Source organism: Galeopterus variegatus, unplaced genomic scaffold, assembly GCF_000696425.1.
Source record: "Galeopterus variegatus unplaced genomic scaffold, G_variegatus-3.0.2 Scaffold1269, whole genome shotgun sequence".
Lineage (NCBI taxonomy): Eukaryota > Metazoa > Chordata > Mammalia > Dermoptera > Cynocephalidae > Galeopterus > Galeopterus variegatus.
The window spans coordinates 233,105-260,856 of record NW_007727380.1 but is presented as its reverse complement, the minus strand read 5'-3'; the positions used below and the strand labels follow the sequence as shown (position 1 = coordinate 260,856).

Genomic DNA, 27,752 nt, shown 5'->3' with positions numbered 1-27,752 from the left:
AAAAAAAAAAAAAAAAAAAAAAAAAAAAAAAAACTTGGGGCCTTTATTCTAAGAGGATTGGAAGCTGCTCCAGGGATTCATACTTGAGAATGATGTGATCAGATATTCAGTGTGTTTCAGGTGGTAGCTCCAGGAGCTGGGCCTCTGACTCGTTGCAATTATACCCATTCTAAGAATAACTGAAGTTTACATCCTGTCCTTAATGGGGGAGGGGGGAATTCTTTAGCTATAAAAGAGGTGTGCTGTCCTTGAGTATAACTTTTAAATAAAAATTCAAGGTAGAAATTTGACCGACTCCTATTTATGTGCAATCAGAATGAAGGCTACTTTAAAAAGCGGGTTCTGGATCCAGATTTACTGGTTTCACATTTGAGCACTTGGCACTACCTTGGGCAAGTTACTTAATCTTGTGGATCTTCAGTTTCTTCATCTATAAAATATGTATAAAACATGGGATAATAATTCTACCTATGTCATGAAGATTAAATGAGTATATACATGCAAGACACTTGAATAATATAAGACACATAAGAACTCAGTAAGAGAATTAATAGTAGCTAATATCCTTTCATAAGGGGATTGAATATGGATGCTGTTTCAAATATTTAAATTTACTTTTATTTCTTTTTTTTTACTCTTGATAGTCACCATTATTTTATTGAAATCTGTATGTCTTCAATTTCATGTCACGGTGAGCAAAGCTATCTCCTGTGATAAAATGTTAATCATGTTTAATTATCCCATTGTTTTAAGTCACAATTTCTGATATGGACTGGGACAGATACAGTACCAAAATTATTTTTTTAAAAAATATTTTTCTTTCATAGCTAGCCAGTACAGAGATTATTTTAAAAAAAATATTTTAAACTTGCTTTAGAAACTAAGGAAGCATTATTGCTGAGCTTCTAAAGGCACCATTGTATGCTCACCATAAAGCAAGCTTAGCTTTCACCTAGGATTTTCATCACGATGTACTTTCCTCTCTTAACATTACTATGTTTGCAAAATAGGGCTATTAAAACATATTGATTGCTATAGGTTGAGAATGTCCTCAAAAATATTTTTGTTCCAACTCAAATAAATAGCTTTTGATTTACTTTGAACAAACTGAAATTCTGAATATTTTGTCCTAATATCTGAATCAAGAATAATTGACTATAAAAATGATATCCGTCTGCTTTCTGCTAAGCCTGAGGCTTCCTAAGTATATACTGCTGATGTCAGTTTCTTTCAGAATTGAGATGGCCTCCTGACATTTATTTTGTTGATTTGTCATGATTACTAGAAGGGAGTATTTACTAAAATCATAGAATGTAAAGCTTATTTTTTCCTTAATTGAGCCCTACCTATAATTTAGCTATATTTGGATCAAGTTTTAACTTCAATACATCTTACACTTCCTGTCTTTTCAAATGCTATGTGTGATATTTATTGACATTGTTGTCCACTTGATCAGCCAACTTTGTATTTATTTGTTTCCCTTGCTGTTGGAGCTATTAGGGATTTCTCTCCTAATTTATGAAATCTTGGCCCTCAAAAGAATCTTGACGCTTTGTGTCAGAACATAAAACATTCTAGTAATCTCTCTGCCTTTCTAGGTTTCTGTATGCTTAAATATTTTATTCTTACATTTTGTTCATTATAAGGTATGAGTATATTTTAATTCCAAGCATTCACTTTTTAGAATCATTTTAGAAGACACAAGAAGTGAAACATTTTGTACCTAACAAAACCTGGTTTTAAGAAGAATGTGATGCTAAGTAAACTCATAAGATGGAAGGATGATGCTTTAACTTGACATTATAAGACAAATACCTTCTTGACCTGGAATGGAGCACTTTAAGTCAATTGTGTTTAATTCTAGCATAAAACAAATCATCATTCTTTGAGGTGGGGCAGGTGGTAGAAGACTAAAAAATGACAAGTATTTCGCCCTTAGGCTGAGCTTGTTGAAAAGTCACTATGCTGCTGATATTTTGGGATGGAAATATAGTAGTGTCTGCTGGAATATAATTGAATGAATGCTTTGTAAAGCCAGGGTCATGAAGAAAACTGTTTTCTTTTCCCAAGAGGGACTGTAGAATGTTCACAAAAGCTCCTCCATGAAGCCTGAGGTGAAAGGTTGCATCAGCTGAGGAAACTATATATGATGCCTGAAATGTTTTAGATTTCCAGGTTTGGCCAGGGAAATCTGTAAAAAGAAAAAATAATAATGAAACTGTTTTGAAAGTGGCCTCATGGCGTTATTTTAAAATAGCTTCACAGATGAGGATGGTCATAACTAAAAGAATGTTAGAACTGGCACCACTTTGTATTAGATCATCAGATCCAATCTCCTCAATTTCATACAGATTTTGCCTTATAGGAAACTGAGCTCCAGATGTGTTCAGCCACCTTGCCCAGGGGTACATAGCACATTAGTGGCAGTGTTGGGACTCAGACTCTGTATCACCAAGTTCAGAATTCCTTTGCATTACTAGGACCTATACAGGAATGTAAGGAGTGCTGAAGAATGTTCAGTTCCCTAGCCTGTTTAACAGGAACTCAGGGATTATATATATATAATTTCTTCCAAATGAAATTTGGGCAAATGATTGTTTCCTATAACAAGTGTTCATTTGAATTGAGATAAATTATGATTATATATTCCAACAGTAACCCCTCCTATCCCTGATTTGGTCCACATTCCTTTTTTTTTTTTCAAACTAACCTCTTGCCATATGTTGTTGGCTATTGTTGCCATGTAGCTATTACAGATAATAATATCTGATAAAGAGAACTTATAAAATTTCTCTTATACAGATAAATTGGTGGCGAGAGATTTTCAAAAACATAAATTATACTTAAGTCCCTGTTTCTTCTGCAATGGTCAAATCACTTAATTGGAATCCTTTTTTGATGTTAAATTCTTTTACAGGAAAATAATTACATCATCAGCTTTAAATAAATGTAAATCCAGGTATTTATATTGAGCTTTGTTTATAGCAATATATACTGACCCATTAATGTTGAGCTTATGAGAAGAAACTTCAGGCCCATAAGATGTTTACGATTTAAGATCATCACAAGGACATAATCCAGGAAAGAAAATAAAATGAAACTGCAGGGATTGTATTCATAGGACGTTTTTAAAAGACCAGTCAGGGAAACTCTAGTCCTCTGTATTGCTATTTTAATTCCAAGCATATGAATTGAAGTTTAATTAAGACATAGATCAGAGTCTGTAGATGGCTATGAGAGTGCAAAAAGACTTAATGGGAGAAGGAACATAAATAAACAAGAAAACACTCTTTCTTATATTTGGGAACTGGTAGGTTATATTTGTTCTTTCCTCATGATGAAAGTAAACAGCTTGAGATTCAGCCCCTGGGTATCCCTATACTTATCATGTCAGCTACATGGTTTCAGAACACCCTTAGGATGTTCTGTGTTTACCTAGAGTATGTTAAGTTCCTGTGACTGAGGAATTTATCTTTCTGTGGCCAGGTCAGCTAGTTTGTAATAAACCTGAATATATTCCAGCTAAAGATGTTGGTGATTTTCCAGGGTCCACATAGTGAATTTTGTATTTCAAAGTTATTCACAGGAAATGAAGCATCTGTTTGAAATCAGAGGAAATCAATTGTTTTACTTTATTAGATTTATTGTAGATATCTGACAAATTGTGTTTATTTTTACCTTTTATATTTTGTGGAATAAAGACTGCCTTCTCTTTCAGATATAACATTTTCATTCATTCATTATTTAAGTGCCTGGAGAATATGTTAAGGTTATTCCAAGGTAAAGATACCTTGTGGTTAGAAAGGGAGAATTTGCTTCCTCTTTCATTTAAAAAATTCTAATAACTTTTGTTACATAAGAAATACATGGGACATTTGGGGCCTTATACAGTTCTTCCCAGGGCAGTTTTTGTAGCTGATATGAAAGCATCATGTTCTAATTTCAGAGACTCTTTTACTTACCATTATCAATAAGCACTGCATCCTACCTTAACACAAGTTTCTCCCCTCCATATTTATGGAATTACTGACAGTAAAGAATAGGAACAAGTATTGCTCCCTTCACTCCACTTTGGTGAAAAGTAAGGGATAAATATTATTCACATTGACCTGTGACAGAGCTCATGGGCATGCAGACAGTGCATTCATTCACAAGGGCCCTGACCTCAGAAGGGCACCATGCTTTGTTTAATGCTCTGCTATCAGCATCTTGAAATTCTTAATAATTTAGCAACAAGAGGCCTTGAATTTTCATTTTGTATTGAGCACTAGAAACCATTTGCTGTTCTTGCTTGGGTAACATTTGTTCTTCTTGGCTATGTAGCCAATCGTACTCTGTTAACACAATCAATCAAAGAAATAAGCAAATAAGAACATTTTTAAAAAATAAAATACTATGTATTTAAAAAATGACTTCTAAAGAGCTATTTCCTATGGGAGAGTTATGGCTTATTGATTTTTTAAATTTTATGATTGAAACATTATAATACAACATGTACGACGTGATATTTCGAATACATGCATACATTGTGTAATGATCAAATCAGAATAGTGTATCCGTCATCTTAAACATTTATCATTTCTGTGTGATGAGAATATTCAAAAACTTCTCTTCTAGCTATTTTGAATGTGCATTACAATATTGTTAACTCTAGTTATCCTATTATGTGATGGAACACTAGAACTTACTCTTCTCATGAACTGTAGCTTTGTACCTGTTAACCAGTCTCTCATTACCTCCACCGCCCTTCTCTGGTAACCACTATTCTACTCTTAACTTTTATGAAAAAAACTTTTTAGAGTCTACATATGAGTGAGATCATGTAACATTGTCTTTCTGTGCCTGGCTTATTTCACTTAAAGCTATCTAACTTGATTTCCGATTATACGGGTCTTACTCTGGTGAGTTGTTTGTGTTCATTTTAAGGGCACAAATTCAAAGTTAGTCATTTTGGTTTTATGCTTTTTTAAAAAAATTGAGTATATTACTTGGCTCATATTTCTTTCAGGTATAATTTCGGAAGAGTTTAAATTGAAATGCATTTTCCCATTTTTATGTTGGATGGTAAACTGATTTTTGCCCAATTCAGAGAAATCTAGCTTTATGTTATATAAATTGAGGAACTAGTATTGGGAACACATGCTGTTGTTCTTAAATACAATATTTCTCCCGGAATACTCAGAGTTAAAAATTATAGCATTTAAAAGTAGACCCCTCAGCACCCACAGTGCTATTAAATGACTTTTGGAATATAGTTTCTGGTTCTTTGGTGCCACTCAGTATGTTCAATCTTTCTGCTGTCCCGGGGGTCTCCTTTGTGACTCCTAAGTAAATAGAATTTCCCTTTATTTTAAGTCCTTGGATAATCGATGAGTGTTTGCTTACTGGCTTTTAAAGCTGGTCCCCAAACTTTTCTCTTTATATATATTAAGAAAAAAAAATTCAAAGGGTCTGTTTTTTGTTCTCCTCCAAGCCCACAATCAGCTGAAGTTCTGTGTCGCTAGAAAGAGGAGGAAGTGGTGGCTCAACAGGCATTTTACTGAGAAAGTCTCAGCAGGTTTCTTTGTCATTTTTGTCAGGGATGGCTGCCTCCCTAATTGTACTGCTGTAGGGGAGCACGTGCCTTTCAGAGCATTATCTGATTCCTACAGGACGTTCAGGAGTGCTTTGTATACTGACCCTTAACTTGAACACAAATAATATCTTTTCAATCCCCTTCCCAGGCTGTTGCCTCGGGCTTGGATACCTAAGAGCTTTAGTTCAACCAGGGGTGTGGATGCATTTGTACCAGCCTCGGGTTTATTTTTTTTTTATTTTCCTCTCCTAGCTGTCTTACCTGCAGTTTTGCCACAACTGTCAGGAGAGGAAGCCGAAGATGGAGAATAGGAGAGAGATAGGAGCTCTAGAAGTCAAAGAGGAGAGAGAAGGCGAGACAAACAGCTGCTCTTGTCAGCATGGGGATAAGTGTAAAGAGATTAATAGTTATTTGAAGAGCAAATGGGGACATGGCATTCTGCAGAAGAATGTGAATGCATGAATGTAATGGACTGGGCATGCGACCATTAACATTTAGACAGATGTTCTCTGGACTGAATGGAATGGCAGACTCCATTTCTCTTCCCCATGTGAAATAATTAAGGTTTTTTAAAAATATAATTAAACTCAAAGTTTAAAATTAGGCAAGCCCCCATTTTTTCTCAGTTTATTCTTCTCCATAGTTTCATTTAGTCTGGGTCTCCCAGAGTTTTATTTTAATCCTTATTTTCTTTATATAATATGTACCAAATAGGGCTGCCTTCCTTTTCTTGCTTTTGATTTTTCCTTCCTTCATTAGCTTGAAGAAACAATGAGATTTCCATGTGTCAGAAGTTTTCACAAAGAGAAAATCATACCATAGGCTGGTTGCCCCTTCTGGAAATGTGTTCATTTTGATTTAGGTTTAGGAATGACTGACTATGGGCTGATTTATCTGATCAGGCTGACAGTTGTGACAGCATGGGCAGAAGCCTGGCCTCAGAACCAGAAGATTTAGTTTCAAAATCCCCACTCTGCTTATTAGCTGGTGCTTGGGCAAATCGCTTCTCCTCTCTGACAGCAATATGGTAAAGTTGTTTTGCAGATTAAGTGGGAAAAAATGAATTTACTCTTTCCAGAATCACCAAATATTTGTTCTGTACTCTGGCCCATTCACATAGAAGACAAAAAAGCATATGGCAGAAGCTAATGCACTTCTGAATTATATCAAGCATAGAATTTTATTATAATTAGAAAGTATTTATCTTATATATGTTCTACTCTAGAAAAGAATAAACTGCAACAAAGAAAATGAAAGAGCACATTAAAAATAGATTATATTTGCATGATAAACTAGCATATTACCTTTTAAAATATATAGTTGAGTCTCTCTAACCCTGCTATATCCATGCCTCTCCAGTCTTTGTGAAACTAGACCCTGGGTGGGTAGGTGGGAGGGGACACTACTGGTACCCCGGAACAGAATTTAGAGTTGTAAGACTAAGAGGAAATTTGAAAGTGATCTGATTTTGCCCCACATACAACAATTTGATGCATAAATCCCCTTTAGAATGTATCTATTATCTATTAAGTGGTCTTTCTTATTCTGAATACCATGGATCAAAAAAAAAAAAAAAAAAGGAAAAAGGAATAACAAATAATATTCATTTACTTCAAAGAATTCCTGAGCAGCTACTGAGTACTAAGCACTGGGTAGTTTTTGCCTAGTTTGTGAATAAGCATATATTCTACACTCATATGCCCTTGAAACCAGTCTCCAAAAAGGCACGTTAGAGCTGTGTGATCTGTGAGGGTCATTAGAACACACACACATGCCTTAGCCTTTTCTTGGTGTTTCTGTGTATCACAAATGGGTAATTTTAGTCTGGACGTGAAGTGTTTCCCACCTGAGTTTGATCTCTGTAGAATGCATGCACCCAATGATGCCTTTTGGGGAGCAATGATGTGCAGCTAACGTGGGGTTTCTGGATGTCCTTGCAGCCGCAGTACACGAACCTGGGGCTCCTGAACAGCATGGACCAGCAGATTCAGAACGGCTCCTCGTCCACCAGCCCCTACAACACAGACCACGCGCAGAACAGCGTCACGGCGCCCTCGCCCTATGCGCAGCCCAGCTCCACCTTCGACGCCCTCTCGCCGTCGCCCGCCATCCCCTCCAACACCGACTACCCGGGCCCGCACAGCTTCGACGTGTCCTTCCAGCAGTCGAGCACCGCCAAGTCAGCCACCTGGACGGTGAGAGCACTGGGCGCATAGGCCCGTAAGCCTAACCCCCCAGGACGAGGATCGCCAGCATCATCTCCCGGGGATGTCTCACCCTTCCGAGCTTAGGGATGCCACATGCAATGGTGGAAAAATTGTCTTTGAATATTTAACACTGAACCTGAGACAGACAGAGAGAGGGGGAGAGAGAGCGAGAGAGCAAGAGTGAGCGAGAACCAGCCAGTGGGAAAAGTCCTGATATGGGGAGCAGTCGCCTGAGATGTAGTCAGCTCCTAGCAGTTCAACCAGTGTGTTCCTGCCTGCTTCACACGGTTGTGAGGTCCTTTGTGTGACCATTTTTGGGAAAATATAAAACATTATGTCAGAGAGAAGTATCATAATCATAGGACCCATGTTTACAGTCTCCAGAATGTGGGATATTTACCAGTCTCATTATTGTGAAGAAGTAAATATCACGTTAAGGTGTGATTAAAAAAAAAAATGAATAAAATAAGAAATACAATGTGATACAAAAAATTAGAAAATCTCATCTATTACGAAAGAGCTAATATGTTTATATATGTAGGTTCTATGACATAAATAATAATTTATTGGTATGTACATATTTATTAAATTTAGAAACATCTTTTACCAAAAAGAAGCCTCCAAAACTACATATCAGGGCCCTGAATTAGTCCAAAGAATTTGAAAAAAAAAAAAAATTATATATATATATCTTTCCTTATATAACTTTTCTAAGACAGTATGGAAAGTTTTTTTAAAAATTAAAAGGGTAAAAGAATGTTGATTCTATTTCAAAGTTTATTTTGTAATGCATTATAGCATGAGTCAAGTTTAGCTGTAAGGGGGCCCCACAAAGTTGGTTTTAACTGGTCGATCAAAGAATGCCTAAGACCGAAGTGGCATGCGTGTTTGTCAAACAATTTAATGTTTGCGTGGGTTACAGAAATGCTTCCAAATATCATCATCCTGTTGAAAAGTAGCTTTAGAATTGTTTTAACAGTTTTTTCCCTCTTAGGCAAATAGGTTTCTTTGGAAAGCATTGCTATTTTAATGTTCTATATGATATCTAGTTCACTATAAACTTTAATCCAGTTGTACAGAGTTTATAAAATAATCTGCATATATAACTCTTACTATGTTCCAACATAACTTTACATCGGTTCCCTCATTTTGACCTTACTTCTTTGTGAAGTAGTTAGGACAAGTTTTAAAACTCCTATTTTGCTAGTGAGGAATGCTGCAGAACGTGGAGGTTAAGTGACATCCCTAAAGTGACAAAGGCTTTCATGTAGCTGGGACTATTTCTGATTTCTGCCTTTCCCCGCTGAATGACTGTGTCCTTTCTTTCTCATTTCACCATTTCACATCAGGATGTCTCACAATTATCTAAAAATTAATTTTATTTTTAGTGCTTTCCTTTCATGGTTTGAGAAGTGGTTCTGTCATGGTTCATATGTCAACCATAAAGTATAAGTATTAGCTTAAAACTTGATCTCTCTTCTCCATGTGTTACTTACCAATTGTGTCATAATTTCTAGTCTCTTTTATATTTATGATCCTGGAGAGGGATACTGCAGGTGAGTAAATTTAGAGTTTATAGGCTTTAAATAGTTGGTTGATTGATCTATGTAATATTCTGCTAAAGAACGACTAGGATAGCTATTTTATAAATGGAGTGTCTTAGGATAGTGGTCACCAATTGGACATCTACAATCACTGATTTTCAGGACTAAGATAGTTGTTTAGTGTACTCAGTCAGGTCCCCACTATATTATAAGTGGGCATGTCTACAGGGATGATGGGCATACTGGGGTCACTAAATGGTTAATCACTTCTCCAAAATTAAGAACCGTGGAGATGAAACTTGATGTATGTACATCGAATCTGTCTTCCTCCCTTCTCCCTCCCTTACCACCTCCTCATACAGAAATCTTCAGGTCGGTTTTAGATTTAGCACAATCCTAAACTATCCTCACTCAAAGCCTCTCTCTCAGAGAAGTGAATTGTCACACACAAAAAATGTTGTGGATCTGTGCCTAAATGGTAGGTTTAAAAAAAAATATATATATATTTTTGTGAAGTACATTTGTAAAATTTTCTAACATGAGACAGCAGAAATATCAGTACCCTGAAAAAAGGGGTAGGCACTATGGTGATAGATAAAAAATCACTGGTTGAGAGCCAGAAAACCACCTGGATTCTGGTTTTGATCACCGATGTGACCTTAGCCAAGTCACTTCATCTTTCTGGAATTCAGTCTATACCAAGGATGAGGATGAGGATGGTGAAACCAACTCTGTTTGTTAAGGTGAGATGATAGTATTACAAATCCACATACAAAGTTTTTAGAAGTTTTGTCTGCCATTCATGAGTGACCTTGGTTAAATGGTTTTGCTTCTCTTAGATTTCTGTTCAGTTATTTACAATTTACCCTGTAGATTTTACAGAATAAGGATCCTGCTAGTACATCACATGGCCTTTTTATTGCTATTAAATTTCTTTCTTGTTCACAACCAGGCTTATTTCAGGCCCAGTTGCATTTCTTCTAAATCTAGGGCACTTGAACCCTTACCTGAGTAGCTGCTGAGATCACCTAAAAAGATGTAAGTTCTTAGTCATGGACACTTCTCCCTGTACATAGCAGCATCTAATTCTTTGAACCAAATTGTATATCCTCACATTTATACATAGACTTCACATTTTTAAAGTATTTTCTCATACATTTATCTTAGTTGAGCCTCATAATCAAGACTGTTATGCCCAGTTTTATAAATGAGAAAACTCCAAAAAGTAAAGGTCACATGGCTACTAACCAGCTAAGGAGGGAGAGGAACCCAGACCCCCCTCACACCCATTTCAAGTCTCTCTACCATCCTGTCTGTCCTCTTGATTGATTGATAGAAGGCAGAAGTTTACAGGTGCAGGCTGGCACTGTATTCTGAAGCTGGCCTCTGAAGCCCAGATGGTGGAGAATATTTTTTGTGCCACATTTCACAATGCCTATTTCTTAGGTATCTGTGATTTTTAGAGCAATTTTTCAAAATAAAACACATTTTAGAACTGCCCATAAACTGGCAGCAGCAGAAGTAGCTGTCATTAGCGAGAGGCTATGGTTATCGCCCAGTCTTCTGGTAATTCTTTAATAAAAATCTTTTCAGTACCATTTTATCACTTGTCATCCTTTCATGTTGAGTTTTTCCCTTTTAATTTTTCTGGTTTCACTCTCAGAATTACTGTCAAAATATAACTAATACATTTAAAGTCTATATGTATTTTTTTCCTTTGCTTTTCTATGTTTTAAATAATGTGATTCTGTTTCCAGTTCTATAAAAATATGGCATTTATTTTAAACTTATTCCAACGAAATAAAGTGAAATGTGATAACATTTTTCCGTGTTATCCATTTCACACACACACATCCCCAAACACCTAACTTAGGATTTAGTTTCAGACTTTCTTATTTCCAAAATTTAATTGACACTAGTTATAGAGGGCTACTGTTTAATATAATGCAGTGCTGGGCTAGTATTGTATCTGGGAACTATTAGCTAGTTGAAAGAATGGTAGGTTGGAGATGGCAAGAAACAAGTGCAGATTTTAAATCTGAAACTTACTAGCAGCAGTATGGGACTTTCCCCCCAAATTCAAGCACTCTAAGCTTTATTTTCCTCACCTACAAATAAGGATGTTAATACTTTCCTTACTGTGAGAATTATTTTGTGCAAACACACCTATTAGTGCCTGGCTAGTCATAGGCACACAAGTGTTTATTGAGTCTGAATTTGGATCCCTTTATTTCATGCATTTATTATTATAATTTTGTTGAGGGTTCAATTATACAATAGGTAATAATTTGAGAGAATGAAAAGTAAAATGTCTACTTTTTTTTCCTTAATGCTTTTGTGCTATTAATATGCATAGTCCAGTCCCAAGGGACTGTGATACTATCCACTATCCAAATTTATGAATAGATGACATAGTATGATAACAGGCTCTCCTGAATGCAGACTTTTGCAGCTGGCTGGCTGTATTTCTAAGCCTACCCAAGCAGATGCAGGCTCTCCTTGTCAGCACAAGGAAGAGCTCTTTGCAGATTTAAGGACCTGTTGACCTTTGGCATTTTTTCCTCATTTTTATCTGCCACTTCATTTGTGGGGATGCCTTTTTGTATTCCCTGTGTTAAATAAAGGATAAAAGTGGGCCTCACCTATTGAAGAGTCTGCATATTAATTTACAGTGACAAAGTACTAGAAGCAACCTAAACTTCCTCACCAGTGGGAAACTAGATCAATAAATTGTGGCATACCCATAAAACACAATACTATATGGCCATTAGAAAGAATCACATGTACTATATAGAATGTTGTGGGAGTTGCTAGCAAGGAAAAGATAAGCTTTCTGTGGCACCTACTTGAGAATTGAAGTACTGGTAAGGACCACCACTTCTGGGGTCAGAGTGTTTGTGCTGGACTCTAGTGATGAGGCCTCTTGGTGAATACAGCACAGTCTGCCTTGGTAATTGGCCTCATGCACACTTGCCACTTTGAGAGCTATTTTTTCAGACCCGTGACACACAGTACTCCCTGTGTGCCTACACCATGAAAAGCCTCAGGTTAGGGTTTTTGTTGATTTTGTTTCTTCGTTTTATTGTGCTCAGATTGAGGTACTTTCCCTGCCTTTGGGACATAGGATCACCTTTTGCTATTGTGTCTTTCTCCTATCATAGACTTCAAGGTCATGTAGGGCAGGCACCCTGACTTAGTGCCCAGCACAATGTCCAGCATATGATAGGCCCTTAATAAATATAAAGAAACTTTGTTTTTCTCCTCATGGCTAAAGGAAACAATTGTCGTTCCAAGCATTATCCCTCAATTCTGACTCTGATTGTTACCTGTCCATGAATTTGGTCCCTTTGTTCTCTACCCGTGGTTTTTAGAGAGCATTCTTCCTTTGCCTTTCCTAATCATGCCAGCCTCGTGTCATGTTTAGAACTTTGAAGAATCTGACTGTAGCAAGTGGAGAGATTAGGAAGGTGGCGTTTGAAAGGGGAACAGCCAGTTCCCGGGAGAGTCCATTGATTGCAGCATATTGGTCTCAGTCTCTCAAGCTCACTCTCCTTGGCTTCGCGAGGAGACTCAGAGGCGTGCCTGTGGCCCACCCTCCCTGTCATCAGGTTACCTGTAATATAAGACCTTCAGAAAAAGGCTGCCAGCTCTGCAAAAATCTAATGCAAGCTGCCAGCTCATTGCATGGCCCTCTGGAATTTAGAGACTCTTAACCCTAACTCATCAAAGGACATGATGTACAGACAAACTTTTCAGTGGTGCATATGATTTATCAGCTTTCTTTCACAAAGGAAACACTTCTCCCCTCAAAGTGTGAGCTTTGCTTGGGGCTTGATCTTGTCTTACCTTTGAATGGCTGTTAGATTTCACTGGTGAGGGACAGTCAGTAGCTTGGGTCAATGATAAATTTGTTCATCATAACGAGGTCATTTTCACTTCTTTCTATAGTTATTTTGTAAATTACCCAAGATATGTATAGGGTTGCCTTTTTGTGCCCCTCCGATGATGAAGGAAATAATTTATCCAAGATATTTCTTAGTTCAGAGAATATGAGGATGAATGTCCTAAGTGCTCGGAGATTCTTGGTGATGGTTCACATAACTTACTTAACTCTAGGTTTTAAATTTAAAACCAAATGTTAAGGCACGCTGCAGAAGTATTCCCTAGTCCAGAGCAGAATAACTTAATGAGCGTGCTTACCCAAATTTGTTTAGACTGACTTTAGGTTAATGTATGTGTGATAAGCCAGTTTCACCTAATCTAATGTTTGTCACCCTCCCACACTGTTCTGAATAATTTGTTGACTACACTATGTAGTTTCTATTTAGAAGAAAATACTTTGATATTTATTCCATATGAATATTATAAGAACTACTGATTAAAAAGAAAGAGTTAAATTTTAAATAGTTTATATTTCTATTTCTACTACAAAAAGAATAACAGCACAACAAAAAAAACCACTTTTTTTCTCTTTTTCTTTCTCCCTCTCCTCCTGTTACCCCATCCCTTTTTCCCCTCCTTCCTTTTCCTCCTCCTTCATTTATGTTATCATTAGTGGTCAATTTAGTTTTGTAGGTATCACCAGCCGCTTGGTACCTTGTTTTCTACTGTAGCTTCACTTCCCTGAGATGTTGAATTAACGTGAAGAAGATCACAGTATAAGTCAATCACCATGGAGATTTCCATCAAGAACAGGAATCAGGTCATCAGGCCCTTTGTTTTTAACAAATCACTTTAACTAATAATGATCTTCCTCAGAGGTAGCAAACTCAGATGTCAGTGGGACTAGGTAGGTGGCATAATTGAGCCAAATGATGAGAACGGGGGCTGTGGCAGGATGAGCTGTCTACAAGGGCATCTGTGTAACAATCCCAGCCTGTTGTCATGGGGGAAAGTAGGCCTAGCATTAAAAGATTTAATTTCTAAAGAGCAGCTAGAAACCTGGATTTGCATGTAGTATCTCCATGTCTGATGGCAATAATTCAAAATAAAAGATAGTAATAATTCAAAAAAAAAAAAAGTGTGAAACACTACAGGCCAAACAAAACAGTATGCAGGCTAAATGCCATCCTATGCAATTTGTTAATTGTACTTGGGATGGTTTCTTAAAATTTCAATACTGGAAGCTAGGGCAAGCTTCTATGGCAAAGGTTACTAGTAGGTATATTTCATTCAGAAATAATAATTCTCTATTCCTTTCAAAAGTCATGTAGATTAGTCTCTTGCAACATTTAACTAAGCAATACGTTATCAGAGTATTTTTTTCTCAATTTGTTTTCTTACAGTTAATGACCTTTCTACCTTATCATTCCTATAAAATTTTATTTTGTAAAAATATATAATGATATGCAGTAATGGATACTTGGCATAAAGGTTTTATTGTTTGTTTCTGTTCTTCAGAGAATTGACGTAACTCAACTCTAACATTGGCCAAAGCTGAAATTAGAAAAGGGCAATGAGATTTAAATGGCTTCAAATCAATTTTCTCAGCTCACTAACTGATGGCTTATTTTTAATTGGCACATAGAGAGTGTGCTGGAACAAAAATCAACTGAAAATTGATGTATAAACAGAGAATAATGTCATAAGAATTTTTTAATGACTCAAGAAAACTATAATATATCATTAAGCTCAACAGAGATCCCTTGAAATGAATGCAAACTTAGAATCAGCCCTAAATGATGGTGCCATTTATTGTGGGATTCTTCCTCTTAGTGCTTTCCCATATATGACCTTTGTACCTTCTCTTGTTTGTATCCCCTCCACCCCACAAATTATCTATTTCCATAGTGTGCCCAAGTCCATACAGTAGTTCCCACTCTTTGGTGAAGGGCAGGTGTATGTTTCTCATGAAAGGTATTTAGCAATCAGCTGACATGTCACGAGTAAAAGCAACTGCATATAAAATAAAGCCTCATAAGTTTATATCTGCAGCAATTAGTACATCTATTTAGGTCACTGTGACTGAAAGGAGACTTGAGATTATGTAGCGATTCTGCCCAACACCTTCCAGTCCTTACAGATTAAAGAGTTTATTGTAAAATAGAAAGGTAAATGTTAGACTCTTTGAAATCCTGCAGATGTTTTGTAGACATGGGATGGTTTTTAAAACAAGGGGTCCTGTAATTAGGCGTACAGAAGCCTAAAGATAGTGGTCTTAGTAGATGTCTCTTGTGGTTTTTTTTAATAATGATCATGACCCTATCATCAGGTTCCCCCCAGCCAAAATTTATTTATCTATTTATATTTTTGGTTCTTCTCTGGTACAGGGATCTGCACCCTTGACCTTGGTGCCAGCTGAAATTTAAGAGAAAATTTGATAGAGACTCTACATCTAATTTATCGTGAGGTAAATTAGGGCAGGATTCTCACTTTACAAAGAGAATGAGCCTTCTCATTTTAGTTGCAATCTAATAATGAAGATTCATGTGAAAAAACATTACAACTTGCCACCTTATTCTTGTGGAAGGTCTGAAAATGGGGAACTTAATTTCTAATAGTTTTACACAGAGTTAATACTGAATTTTCAAGTTCATCAATCAGACAGTAGCTCCTTCCTACGTTGCTTTCAAAGCTTTTATTTTTGTTTTGCTTTTTATGCTATTCAACAGTATCATCTGTACTAAATCTTGCAAAAAAATATAAAGGATAACTTAAGGATACTATTTTAAAAGGCTTTTCTTTTTCTTTGTGTAGTTTCCAAATTGTTAAATAAGAATGATTATTTAATTCAAGGGTTGTCATTTGAATTTGAGAAGTCATTTGACAGACTCCTGAAATGTGACTTGTTAAAGAACACAGGACTCAGAAGGACAACTTTGGGGTACTAACAAGCTATATGAACTGGGAAAGGTCATTTTGTCTTTGTCCTATTAAATGGGTATTATAATACTTGGCAGGATTGTTATGAGGTTTAATTAAAGTTTATGAAGTGCTTTGGGAGCCTGAGAGATGAAGCTCTAAAAACATAATATGTCATTACCTTGTCCTGGATTTTTGTTTTTAGGTTTACCTGCTTGAATACTGCATCATATCTGTGCTTACAATTCAAACAGTTTCCTGAGGCTTCCATTTATACAAAAACATGAAATGAGTCAAGGGGGTCCCTCGACATAAATACAGGATGAGAAAATATATATGTAAAAGAGTTTCTTCTTAAAACATGTTTAATTGGATCCTATGTCAGTTAATCAGTTACTTTTTTTTTTTAAAGCATCTCTGTTTTATTGATAACATTTCAGTAGAACCAATAAAAATTTTAAAATATTCTCATTTTTACTAGTTCATTCTTTTTCTTAAAATTCAAAAATAAATATGCATATTCATATCCATATAACTTTGTTACTCTAGTTGAATAACAATGGGATTAATTTATAATAATTATAATTGAATAGTTTGGGCTAGAAACTAGAAACTTCTTCCTTCTATTTACTTACTCCCTTACTTTTTCCTTCTACCCTGTGCATTAATTTAAGATTTTCATATTTCTGAATATTGACCCCTGGATTTAATATAAATTGCCTCTATTCCCTCTTTTTTCCCCTCCCCTATTTTGTGTTCTTGAAAAAACAAATGACATTTTCCCAAAAGAACAACATTGTAATTATGGATTACATTTCTGACCAAGAAATTGTCATCAAGTAAGTCATAGATATGATTAATTGTAGGTCATAAAAGTAAAGCTATTCCTACTGTAAGCCACTGTAATCATTTAAAATAACAAAATAACTCTCATAGTCTTGTAAAATTTGCTTAAATATCTTGCATGCCTTGACATATTTGTATTAAGTTTACATATAAAATTTTGTTATTTTTAAAATCTTGGATTATCTAAAGCTGATTGCTGTTATAACAAACATTGTGATTAACATTTCGACATGCTAGAATTTTGATGCATTTAATGTGGAATAATTTGAGAAGCCTATGTTTCTCAAAAGTTTGTGTCTGGAAATTAGAAAGGATACTTACATAGTGTATTTCTGTTGCTGGGAATGATACTAAAAAAAAATTCTGTAGTGTAGACCCCTTTTTTATTTTAAGAAATTGAATCAGTTTTGAAGATGTTACTAAGGGTTTTGCTTACAGGAAAAAATTATATCTTATTGAATGTGAAAATATAGTTTCTGTGTATGTTTACTATCTCTGCCTGACACCCCACAGCTGAACAATCTTGAGAAGATAAAAAGCCCCCAAAGGCAGAGGGGTTTGGAGTCCTGGGGAGACTTCTAGTCCTTTGCCTTGGTGCTAGAAGAGGAATCTAGGGATACAATCTGTACTTTAGACCCATGGCTTGTCTTTAAACACCATCTTTCAAGTTTCTCACCTAGACTTAACTCTTCCAACCTTTCTATACAAAACCATGGGATAAGTTGATAAGGCCTTTGGGAGATGGTGGATAGTTGATTATTAGATAAAGCAGATTGGCCAACAGGTAAAATAGAAAGTATTTTCATAATAAAAATTTGGAATAACTTTTTCTATACTTCCACAGTTAGAGTGGATGCTTAGAAAATGTATCCTTATTGTGATGATTAATGATCTTTTCTTGAACTAACCCACATAGGAAGGTAACCTCTTTCTCCTTTGCTTATTCTCATTTCCAGACTGTACTGAAGTTATACAGGTATAAATAAATACACACCATTTTAAAATGCTTTAGTCTGACTGTATTCCCTTTGTGTTTAAGAAGATACTTGGCAAATAACTATTTTTAATATTGCCCAAATCAGTCTTTTAAAAATGGAATTGTCAACTTCTAAGAGTTACCACAAGATAATTTATTCTTTAGATTTCTGTTTTTCTTTCATAGTACTCACTGGTAATGGATTATATTTTACTCTGTCTTTAAAGACCACAGCCTACAGTTTCGTATGTAAATGTAACAAAAGCATATTTTGCAGATTTTTTATATTTTGTCTGAGTATCATCATATAATTTAAGAAACATTAACTCATCCTTGCACCTTTCAGTATGAAATCTATATAGCAAGTGATGTACTTGGGGAAACTGAGGTCTAGAGAAAGGAAGATGACTCATTCAGCAGCACAACTAGAAGAAATGTCTTCCCCTCTAGTTTTCTACTTAAATGATTAAATATGTAGCCATTGGTATAAGTTTCTACAGTGTATTTGTTTTTTAGAATTACTTCTTACCTTGCACACTACAGTTTTCGGTTAAAATGCTTCACTTTGCATGAGTATGGTAGACATTGGCGTTAATAGGTATATGAAAGTGTGCCAGGAACAGTCTTCAAGTTTTTATAGACTCTTCTCACACCCCCCACCCAAATGTAATTATCATCTTAGATACTTTGGGATTAGGACTGGGAAGGAGGAGAGGATAATCAGAGGGAAGCAGGGCAGAGAGAGGAAGTGAAATGGTTTGTTAGAAACTAGGAATTGGAGCCTTTTACAAAGTATAATGTGCACACTTTAAATTTGTTAGTTGGATGTTAACTAAGATACTTTTGTAGCTCTGACGGTATACTTTTATGGATATAGGCTTCTAATTTAAGGAAGAAACCCAAACCAATTTAAATAAAATGTTTAAGTCCAATCTAAAATTTCTACTTCTTGATTACTGCTTTCTATAATCTACTGGGTATTTTTGCTTCAAAATATGAGAACATGTCTTTTATTTTGTTTGTTTTCCTTCATAGGAGAGTTGACTGAGCTATTTCAGGAAAGAGGAGGAAAGGAACTTTTGCCTAGCAAGCTTTGTTTCTTTTTAAGAATGGTGCATTTTCTTCAAAATATACCCAATATTGTAGGGGGTCTTAGTCAGTGAATAAATATGTAATTCTATATAGTTCCCTAAAATGCTTTGAAATTACTGGTAAAGAAGGTCTCAGCAAATATCTGCCTATATTTTAGTGAAAAAAGATAAACAATAAAATTTTAAGACCCTTTCTCCATGTGTAGTAATACTAGTTTTATTTTGATAGCTAGTGTCATAATGTAATTACAGCAGTATTTTCATGTAGAAGCGTTTTTATTTTTACTTATATGATCTTTCTACCTGTTAGAAGTAGTCTTTTATTATAATTACTTTTGAATCTAGATTTTCCTGTGCACTAACTCAGAACACAATCTGATTTCACTGAGCTTAGATTTGATGTCTTAGTTCATACTACTTGTCTTTCAGGGTCCTAGTGACTAAAGCAATATCTACCTCTTAGAGAGCCAGTAAGTACCCAAATGTAGAAAGAAGTGACCAGAGCTACTGTGTCATCTTTTGTCACTGGTCTCTGTAGAGGGTTATTTGTGCTTACCACATGGAGGATACTTCAGAAGAAAGTAAGTTAGAAAGGGGAGAATTAGAATGGAGAGATTTTGCTTGGGTACTGTCCACCCTGTTATATGAATAGTAAGAGAAGTTATATCCTTCTAAGGCTTGCTTACAAGCATTCCTAAGCTAACAGATTTTCTTTTTTTAAGTGGCTTGAAAATTTGTTTTCAAGTTGTCACTTGGGCATATGGTTGCGGGGCATAGATTAGCTCCTAATTTATTACTTTCTTAATTTGTTTGGAATTGGAATTTAGACTTCTGAAACAGAAAATGCAATATTTTGTATGATCTTTTATCTGTAAATTCCTGATTTGTAATGAAAATGTTCCCTCAGCCTGCTAAATTACAATAACATATAAAGCATATAATTCTGTAAAATATAGGAGATACTTACAGTTGCCATTTTTTAAAATCTTGTAAGACTGAAGGTTACAAATATTGTATCCAGGATATCCTTGCCTCTTCTTGAAAGCAAAGACTATGGCTCTTTTACTAAAGGACAAACAAAAGTGCCTAAGGAGACAAGGTGATATAGGGGAAAGAAATCAGCTTTGTGGTCAGGTAGACCTGGGGTTGAACCCCAGCCCTCTTGATCTATGTGGCCTTGGGCAAGACACTGTCTCTAGGGTAACTTCCTCATCCCTAAAATGGGGATAATACTCCTTTAGGTAGCAGTGTTATTGGTAGGGTTTGATATAATGAATAAAAGTACCAAACATAGCATCTGGTAAATGGTGATTTTTATTAGGATAGATAATAGATTTACGGTTAGAATTTAGACTAAACCTGCCTTATTCACAGATTTGTTGGGAACTGTAGCAGGGAATCCACTCCATAGAATAGCTCTACCTTCTGGTACCTACCTTTCTGCTATATGGACAATATTTTAGAACAGTATTTTAAAACTTTTACACCAATTAGGAGCAGAGGAAAATGAATGTCTACATTGAGCATCCTAAGAGTATAATCTGAAGTGGTCCACGGAAGACATAAAATTTTTTTGTAGAGCATTTAAATTTTGTATTTTTTTTTTCTTTTTGTCTTTTTTCGTGTCCGGCAACGGATCGCAACCCTCAGTGTCGCACCCGTACCGGACCGGGACCGGCAACGGGATCGCAACCCTCGGTGCTGCGCCCACACCTCGCTCAGCCAGTGAGCGGGAACCGGTCTGTATGTGGGATCCGAACCCTCGGTGGGAGCACTGCCGTGCTCCCAAGCGGCGCACTGTAGCAGTGCGCCACCGGGCCGGCCCTAAATTTTGCATTTTAACATAAATATATATTTAAATATAAATATAAATGCCCTCATTTAAAAGAAGTCTTTAGAGTTGAAGTTCCAGGAAGACGAGTAATATTTATCTTGTGGCTTTGAGTTATACCCATTCACACTGCCGTGTGTACTTCTCATGTACAAGTACCTTCAACAATTGTTTAAGAAGCACAATTTGGGGATATATTAAAGTGCCATGGGTGAGAGCACTGGGGAATATTTGTTTTTACTGCCTCAAGCCAAAAAAGGACTGGGACCCATGCTGTGGAATGGGGATGAAAAGTTGTGCAGAGTTCCTTCTTTATTGCCAGCTTTCCTGAAACTAGCTACATTCTAGACTTACGTGGATGGCCCCAAAAGGCACAATGACTACATAAAAGAGAGAGTCACAAGGGAGGCTGATTCCAGCTCCTAGTGATGAATGTCAGGGTTCTCTGTGGGTGGAAAGTACTGTCTCTTCCTCTGGGGGTGGTGAGCTCTCAGTCTCTGGAGAGTGTGAAACGAGAGCTGAGACCCTTGACTCAAGTTTTAGGTGAGAGGTCGAATTAAGTAGGCTCTGAAGTTCCCTTTGAGTTGAAATTTGGTGCCAGAGAGAGGAGGACAGCGATTGGCCTACTCTGTGCCAGATAGCTGATTAAGTGGGGAAGAAGGGAGACTTTCCAGAGAGGCAGTGGAAGCAGCCTAAGCAAAAACACAGAGGCAAGCCCACTACGCTTTTCCGGAGACAGTGACTCTACCGTTCTGCCTGAAGCTGTGGTTTTGTATAGGGAACTGCATGAAGTAAGGCTCAGAGGGAGGATGGGGCCATCCTAGGTAGGTTAAAGTGCTCGGACTATATCCCACGGACAGTGTGCTGACACTGAGTACTTTTAGAGCACAGGAATTATCCTGCTCAGGTCTGTATATAAAGCAGATCAGTCCAATGGTGTATGGAGGTTGGTTGGAGGGGTACTGGAGTAAAGGAGAGCAGTTTGGAAAATGCTTCAGCAGAGCAGACACACCAGAGCAGGTGTGAACACTCACTGATAGGGCTCACTGCATGTGGGAAGGACAGAGGTGAGAGAGGGCAAGAGTCAGCTGCTGAAGTCACAGCTTTTAGGGGCTAGATGGAGAGCCAGGGAAGGAGCTAAAGCGGTCAGCTGTCTCACTAGGGCAGATTTGTTTGTAAAGGGTCAGCTGCTATTCTTTAGCGGGGAGGGACATTGACAAGTCACTTAACCATCCTGGTCCCAAAGTTCTCTCATCTCAAAATGAAGGTAATGATGCCTGTCCAGGGTTGCTGAGGATCAGATGAGCTAGTGAGGTGAAAGTGGCTTGTCAGCTAGGAAGTCTGTCCTCACGCAAGCTGTTACTGTTGCCTTGGGATAGAGGCAGAAGATAAGCCTTGTAACTTCCCGCCTTGAGAAATGAACATTTGCATCCTTCCACCTGGTATCCAAGATGAAGGTCCTGGCTGAATGAGATGATTTTTATCCAGCCTATTGCATTCAAAACTTCCTACCATGTTCTCTCAGTCCTGGTAATAAAAGCTGAAAGCCTACAAGCTCCCAAACACATAATCCTTCTGCCTCTACTGTCTCCCTGAGGAGAAACCTAAGTAGCCTGGAGAACAGAATTCAGACTTTTCTCTTAGACTCATCAAAATGGCTTGCTGTAGAAGGGAAGAGTCTTTGTGTAGGACTGTTCTGGGTGTGCTGTGGATGCTGTTAAACTGTCTGCTTCCTTATGGAGACAGCTGTTTCCTCATTAGGGTGTCTGTGTCACATGAACAGCCTCGCCACTTTCCTCATAGTTCTTGATCACAGACACATTAACATCTGTGCCTAGGTCACAAGCCATACGTACTAGGGACTGATTTCCCTCTTGTAACACCAGTGGAGGGAGAGGCCTTTGTCAGAATTCTCACGACTGAATCACTGCCATGAGCTAATGTCTCCAGCTTTATGAGTCAGTGCTGGCCCAGGCATCGGTTTTGTAGGTTAAAAAAAAAAAAAATGACGCGGGTTAGATTCCCCTGTCGTCATTAGCTTGTGCAGGAGGAAAGGAAACTGAGCTATCGTCACACGGTGGCGTTTTAGAAATCATGTGTTTGGTTCCTCGCCTCTGTAAGGATACAGAATGAGTGGAAGAGTTTCTTTAAGAGTTAAAAAATAATAGTAAAACCCCTGTGATTTTTGTATGTTTTGTTTTGCTGCAGGCAAAGTAAGTGAAATGATGTGTTTAGGAGATGTAATAGGCAAGATGTAGCTTGCAGGAGAACATCTGTAACCAACCCATTCTGCATGAGATAGGGCCAAGACTTGTTTGTGTTTTAGTGCCTGTTCAAACATGTCTAATTTCAAAAAGATTTATAAAGTTTTGGAGGATTCCCCTTAAAATGTTATTTCTTCATATAAAAGGCATATGTATTGACAGTCTGGTGGTTAGAATATATACCCCAACAGAGTTTGAGCAGTGCCAGTATTGACGTAAGGGGTATAAAAATGGTTATCAATAAATAGTGGATATAAAAATATTAGGAATATTAGGAATAGTTCATGAATCTACCTATTAATCCAGCAGTAAGCAGAAATAAATTGTGCTTTCCAAGTTTTTAAATGTTCACGGTAGAGATTTTGGTCGAAGAATAATAAGAGAAGTGCTTAGATGTTTGCTCCCAAATATTCAAAGGTGTTACTCAAAACTTGATTGAAAAGAAAATAACAGAATAGGGGGCAAAAGTCAGTGAGGAGAAATAAGCTTAAACAATGTCAATATCAGTTAAGCAACAGGAGTTTAAAATTCTTTCTGCTTCCTTGGTCCTTTTAAGACATAATAGGAAATATTGATGAGAAAGATAGTGAGAAGCCTTCTTTGCTTTTTTGGTTTGTTTGTTTTGATAGACATTACTCATGTATCTTCTTAAATCTATGTGCCTTAAAAAGAGTGATTTTTTGGATGGGAGGGCAGGGATGCACTTCTCAACACACCTTTTGGGAAGAAGGTTGGAGGGGGGTGTGCGCTGGGATTTGTAACATATATTCAGAGTTCACAAGAAAGCCTGCTCTTCGCCGCTGCTCCTGCAGCCCCTCCTCTCGTCCCCCTCACCCCACCGTCTTCTGGCTTCCTGTTTGCTGCTTTCAAGAAGGACGTGAGTTACGTGGAGAAAAGTTGCAGCAAAGGAAGGAAGAGAAGGAAAGGGATTGGTGAGAAAAAATATTAAGGACACCTTAAAAAGTTTAATGGTTCTTTTTAGTGAAATGAATCTTTTGAGCTTCCATAAGAGAAGTTAATATAATTAAACTTCCTAGTTCATAAAACCAAACCTCTTCATACTGACTGAGGCAACTGTAAGTGCTGAATGCAGCAAGGACAAGTGTTGTCCTCTGACTTAGGAAATGTAGAAGCAGCATTTTGTCTCAGATGAATCTGGATTGGTTATATTTGATCAGCTTCTTGGAAAAAGCATTAGTTCACATCCAGAAATTTAATTTCTTTTTTGTTCTTATATACTTTGAAAATGGTTTTAGGGAGATTGAAATGCTAACAATGGGTCTCTCTAGGAAGTGAGACTGTGCATATTTTTCATTTCATTTTTAACTTTTCTTAACATTCCAAGACACGAACAATTTTTATTTGAGGAAAAATTAATAAAATATCATATGAAGGAACTATACCAAAGTCAGAATCTGAGTGAAATATCCCAATAAAAAGATAAAAAGGATTCTTTATCAGTGTCAAGAAATAGCAGCTATGTGTTGAGCCCCATAATTACATGAAAAGGAGTGTTAAAATTTTTGCTTGAAATATTTTAAATTTTATCTTCTTGGAAGCTTCGGTATTACAAGCTACCCAAACTGGTATGACCAAATGGACACTTATTATGACTCTTATAGGATCGTTCCAACTGGTGCCTTGTATGTTGTGTGTCATATGTGTATGTATACATGTCCTGAGATGTCTTTGTTGAAGCTTAGCTGAAGGCCCCATATTATTAGATCTCAATTGCTATAGTTCACTGAACAGCACCTTTAGTTTCAAAGTACATTTTTTGAGCACCAAGAGGTGCACTTTGAAGAAAAACAGATATAACTTCACAGTCGACTAGCTGGGGTGACTAAGCAAATGACCAGACCCCTCTGAGACTCAATTTTCTCCTCTGTCAGGTAGAAATAATCTTCCCTGAAGGTTGTTGAGAGTTCAGTGTGTAAAGCCCATAGTTTAATGCCTGCCACTAAGCAGGTCCCTTGATAAATCATGCTAGTTGTTATTAAAACTAAGCGCTGTAGAGTAATCACATTAATAGATAGATAAATTAGCCCTTCTTCAAAGCACTCACACTCAATCAGGGAAAACTGATAAACTTAGCTGTAATTCAGTGTGACAAGTGCTATAATCCGTCTGGAATGTCCCCCTACTCAACACCACTTTTGTCTGCCATGCAGACTCCCACCCATCCTTTAAAACTCACTGGAAACATTAATTGTGTATGAAGACTACCATTGTGAGCCTCACAGCCACTCTCATCCCCGCCCCAAACACACGCATCTGCATGAACCTACTCAAGTTCAATGTGAACTCAGGTTCAGTGTTCAGTGGCAGTAGCTTTGTCTTTTCATCTCTGTGTCTTAGTGCTGGCACATGTAACTGGTCTCAACAAATATTTGTCAGATAATATTCCTTGTCTGAACGAAGTGTGATGCAGCATGGAAAACAGATTTATCTAGTTTCTCAGAGAACTCAATATTTAAAGTTGGGTCTCAAAAGGTGAGTAGGTTCTTGGAATGAGGGTGGTTGGGAGACAGAGGCAGATACTGGGATCAGGTTGAGTAAAGGCAAGGCAAGGAGATATGAACAAGTTGTGTACGTCTAAGAGTAGGGAACAGTCCGGTGTACCTGGGCCACAGAATGTTTGGAGCAAGGGAAGTAGCAGGAAATGAGGCTGGAGAGAAGTCTGCGGTGCCAGATTGAAAAGGGCTCTGAATAGCATCCTGAGGAATTTGGCTCTAATTTTGCAAGCATTGAGAAAACATGGAAGGGCTTTGAGAGGAGGGATGAGGTAATATTCTGAATATTATGTTGGAGGAAAGTAACTGGCAGCAGTTCAGATGTGGGAAGACTTAAGGCAGGAAGGTGATTGGGAGGATGTTGCAATAATTCAGATAAGAGACGGGGCAAGGGGGATGGAGGTGAGTGTGGGATTGGGGGTGGATTTGCAGTATGTTTTTTAGGGATAGAAACCTACTTCCCGTAATTGGGGTTGTTTTGACTCATATCATTGTAGCATTTTCTGCACGTTTGTTTTAGAGATACTTCTTATCAGGACTATACTAACAAGTTGAATGATACATTCCTTGAGCTTTGGGGGACTTTTTGGTGAGATCTGTTACTTTCTTCACTTAGTATTAGTCTTGGGTATTTATCCTACTGCTTTGTGTATAAGAGGACCCACATGTCAATGCTTGGCCAGAAAAAGGAACACTTTATGTCCTCTTTGGCTCTGCCTTGCATTGGAAATGTTTGGGAGGAAGTTTTATTGATTGAAGAAGGAAGAGATTTGGCCAGAGAGACATTGAGTAGCTTGATGGCTTTGGCCAGGTCCTTCTTCTGCTTTGTGCTTTAGTTTCCTTATTTATGAAAAAACATGTTGGCCTAATTTTTAAGCCCTTCTTTCTGTTTCTTATCCTGTATATAGGAATAAATACTTTTAGCCTGTCACTGGGTGAAAATTATATCTGTAACAGTAACTCAAATGAAATGAAAGCATTTTTCACTTCAGTTTTGGGCCTATTAAAAAGAAATGCATGCTATTAAATAGCAATGCCAATTTACAAAATCAGTAACTAGAAAAATACATTTTTCCTTTGACCCATGGTTGGTTCTCAGTGATGTTCAGTGCGTTGAATTATAAAATTTCTTCATTCTTTTCTACTGAATATTAGGGATCATGAATGTATTACAGAGAATATTAACTGTTAATAAACTACTTATTTTTAATGGTACCCAAAGGAAGATTCAAAATTCTTTAAAGATATTTTATTGCTAAATCTAGCTATAGGAGCTAGACCAAGAGAGAAGACTTTGGAAAACACCTGCCTAGAGACCCAAGAATCTAGAAAGGAGATTCAGGAAATCAAATAAATGTTTCTTCCTGCTTTAGTGCCTGGAACATGCTGTTTCTGAGAAATATACTACAGAGATAGCTCTAATTGACACCAAATATGATATGATTAAGAGCTTTAAGCATTTTTTCTGAAAGCTTGAACTCATGTAAACAAGTTAGAATCCAACTGTCAATTCTTAGAGAATTCACTTTCTGCTTTCCTTCACCTAATTATTTAGCTCAGATATTAGGAGAGGAAATGGAAGGACTGGATAGGAGCACATGTATTATTTTAAAGTTATAACTAGACACGTTTAGAATAGCTTCTTTGAACATTTGTTCATTTCTCTTCTAACTAAATTCAGTGTCAAAGATTTCTATACTGTTGGGACAGGAGGAAATGGAAGGACTGGATAGGAGCACATGTATTATTTTAAAGTTATAACTAGACACGTTGGAATAGCTTCTTTGAACATTTGTTCATTTCTCTTCTAACTAAATTCAGTGTCAAAGATTTCTATACTGTTGGGACAGTTTTCCTGAAATATTCGCCCTTTTAATTCTGTAATTTCCAAACCAAAATTTAACCCTGACTTTTTTTAACCAGGATAAACTATTTTTTTTCTGGAGTAAATTTATATTCATCTTACAAATATATCTCATCTGATATACAATGATTTTCCTTATATAATTTAGGAGTTATCAGTACTGATTAAATGTTAGCTGCACTGTCAACCTTCATTTTTTTGGACTCTGGAAAGAAAGGCCAGTGGCCTATATATAAAACT

General features: G+C 36.9%; 1 protein-coding gene across 7 annotated transcripts in view; it reads left to right on the top strand.

Moving 5' to 3' along the window:
- Positions 1-27,752, top strand: part of TP63 (tumor protein p63) — a 162,969-nt gene that overhangs the window by 70,456 nt on the left and 64,761 nt on the right. For all 7 annotated transcript variants that reach the window (XM_008575977.1, XM_008575979.1, XM_008575976.1 and 4 more), the window contains one exon: positions 7,516-7,770. In XM_008575977.1, coding sequence (XP_008574199.1) covers positions 7,516-7,770 — 255 coding nt within the window. The remainder of the gene's footprint in view (positions 1-7,515; positions 7,771-27,752) is intronic.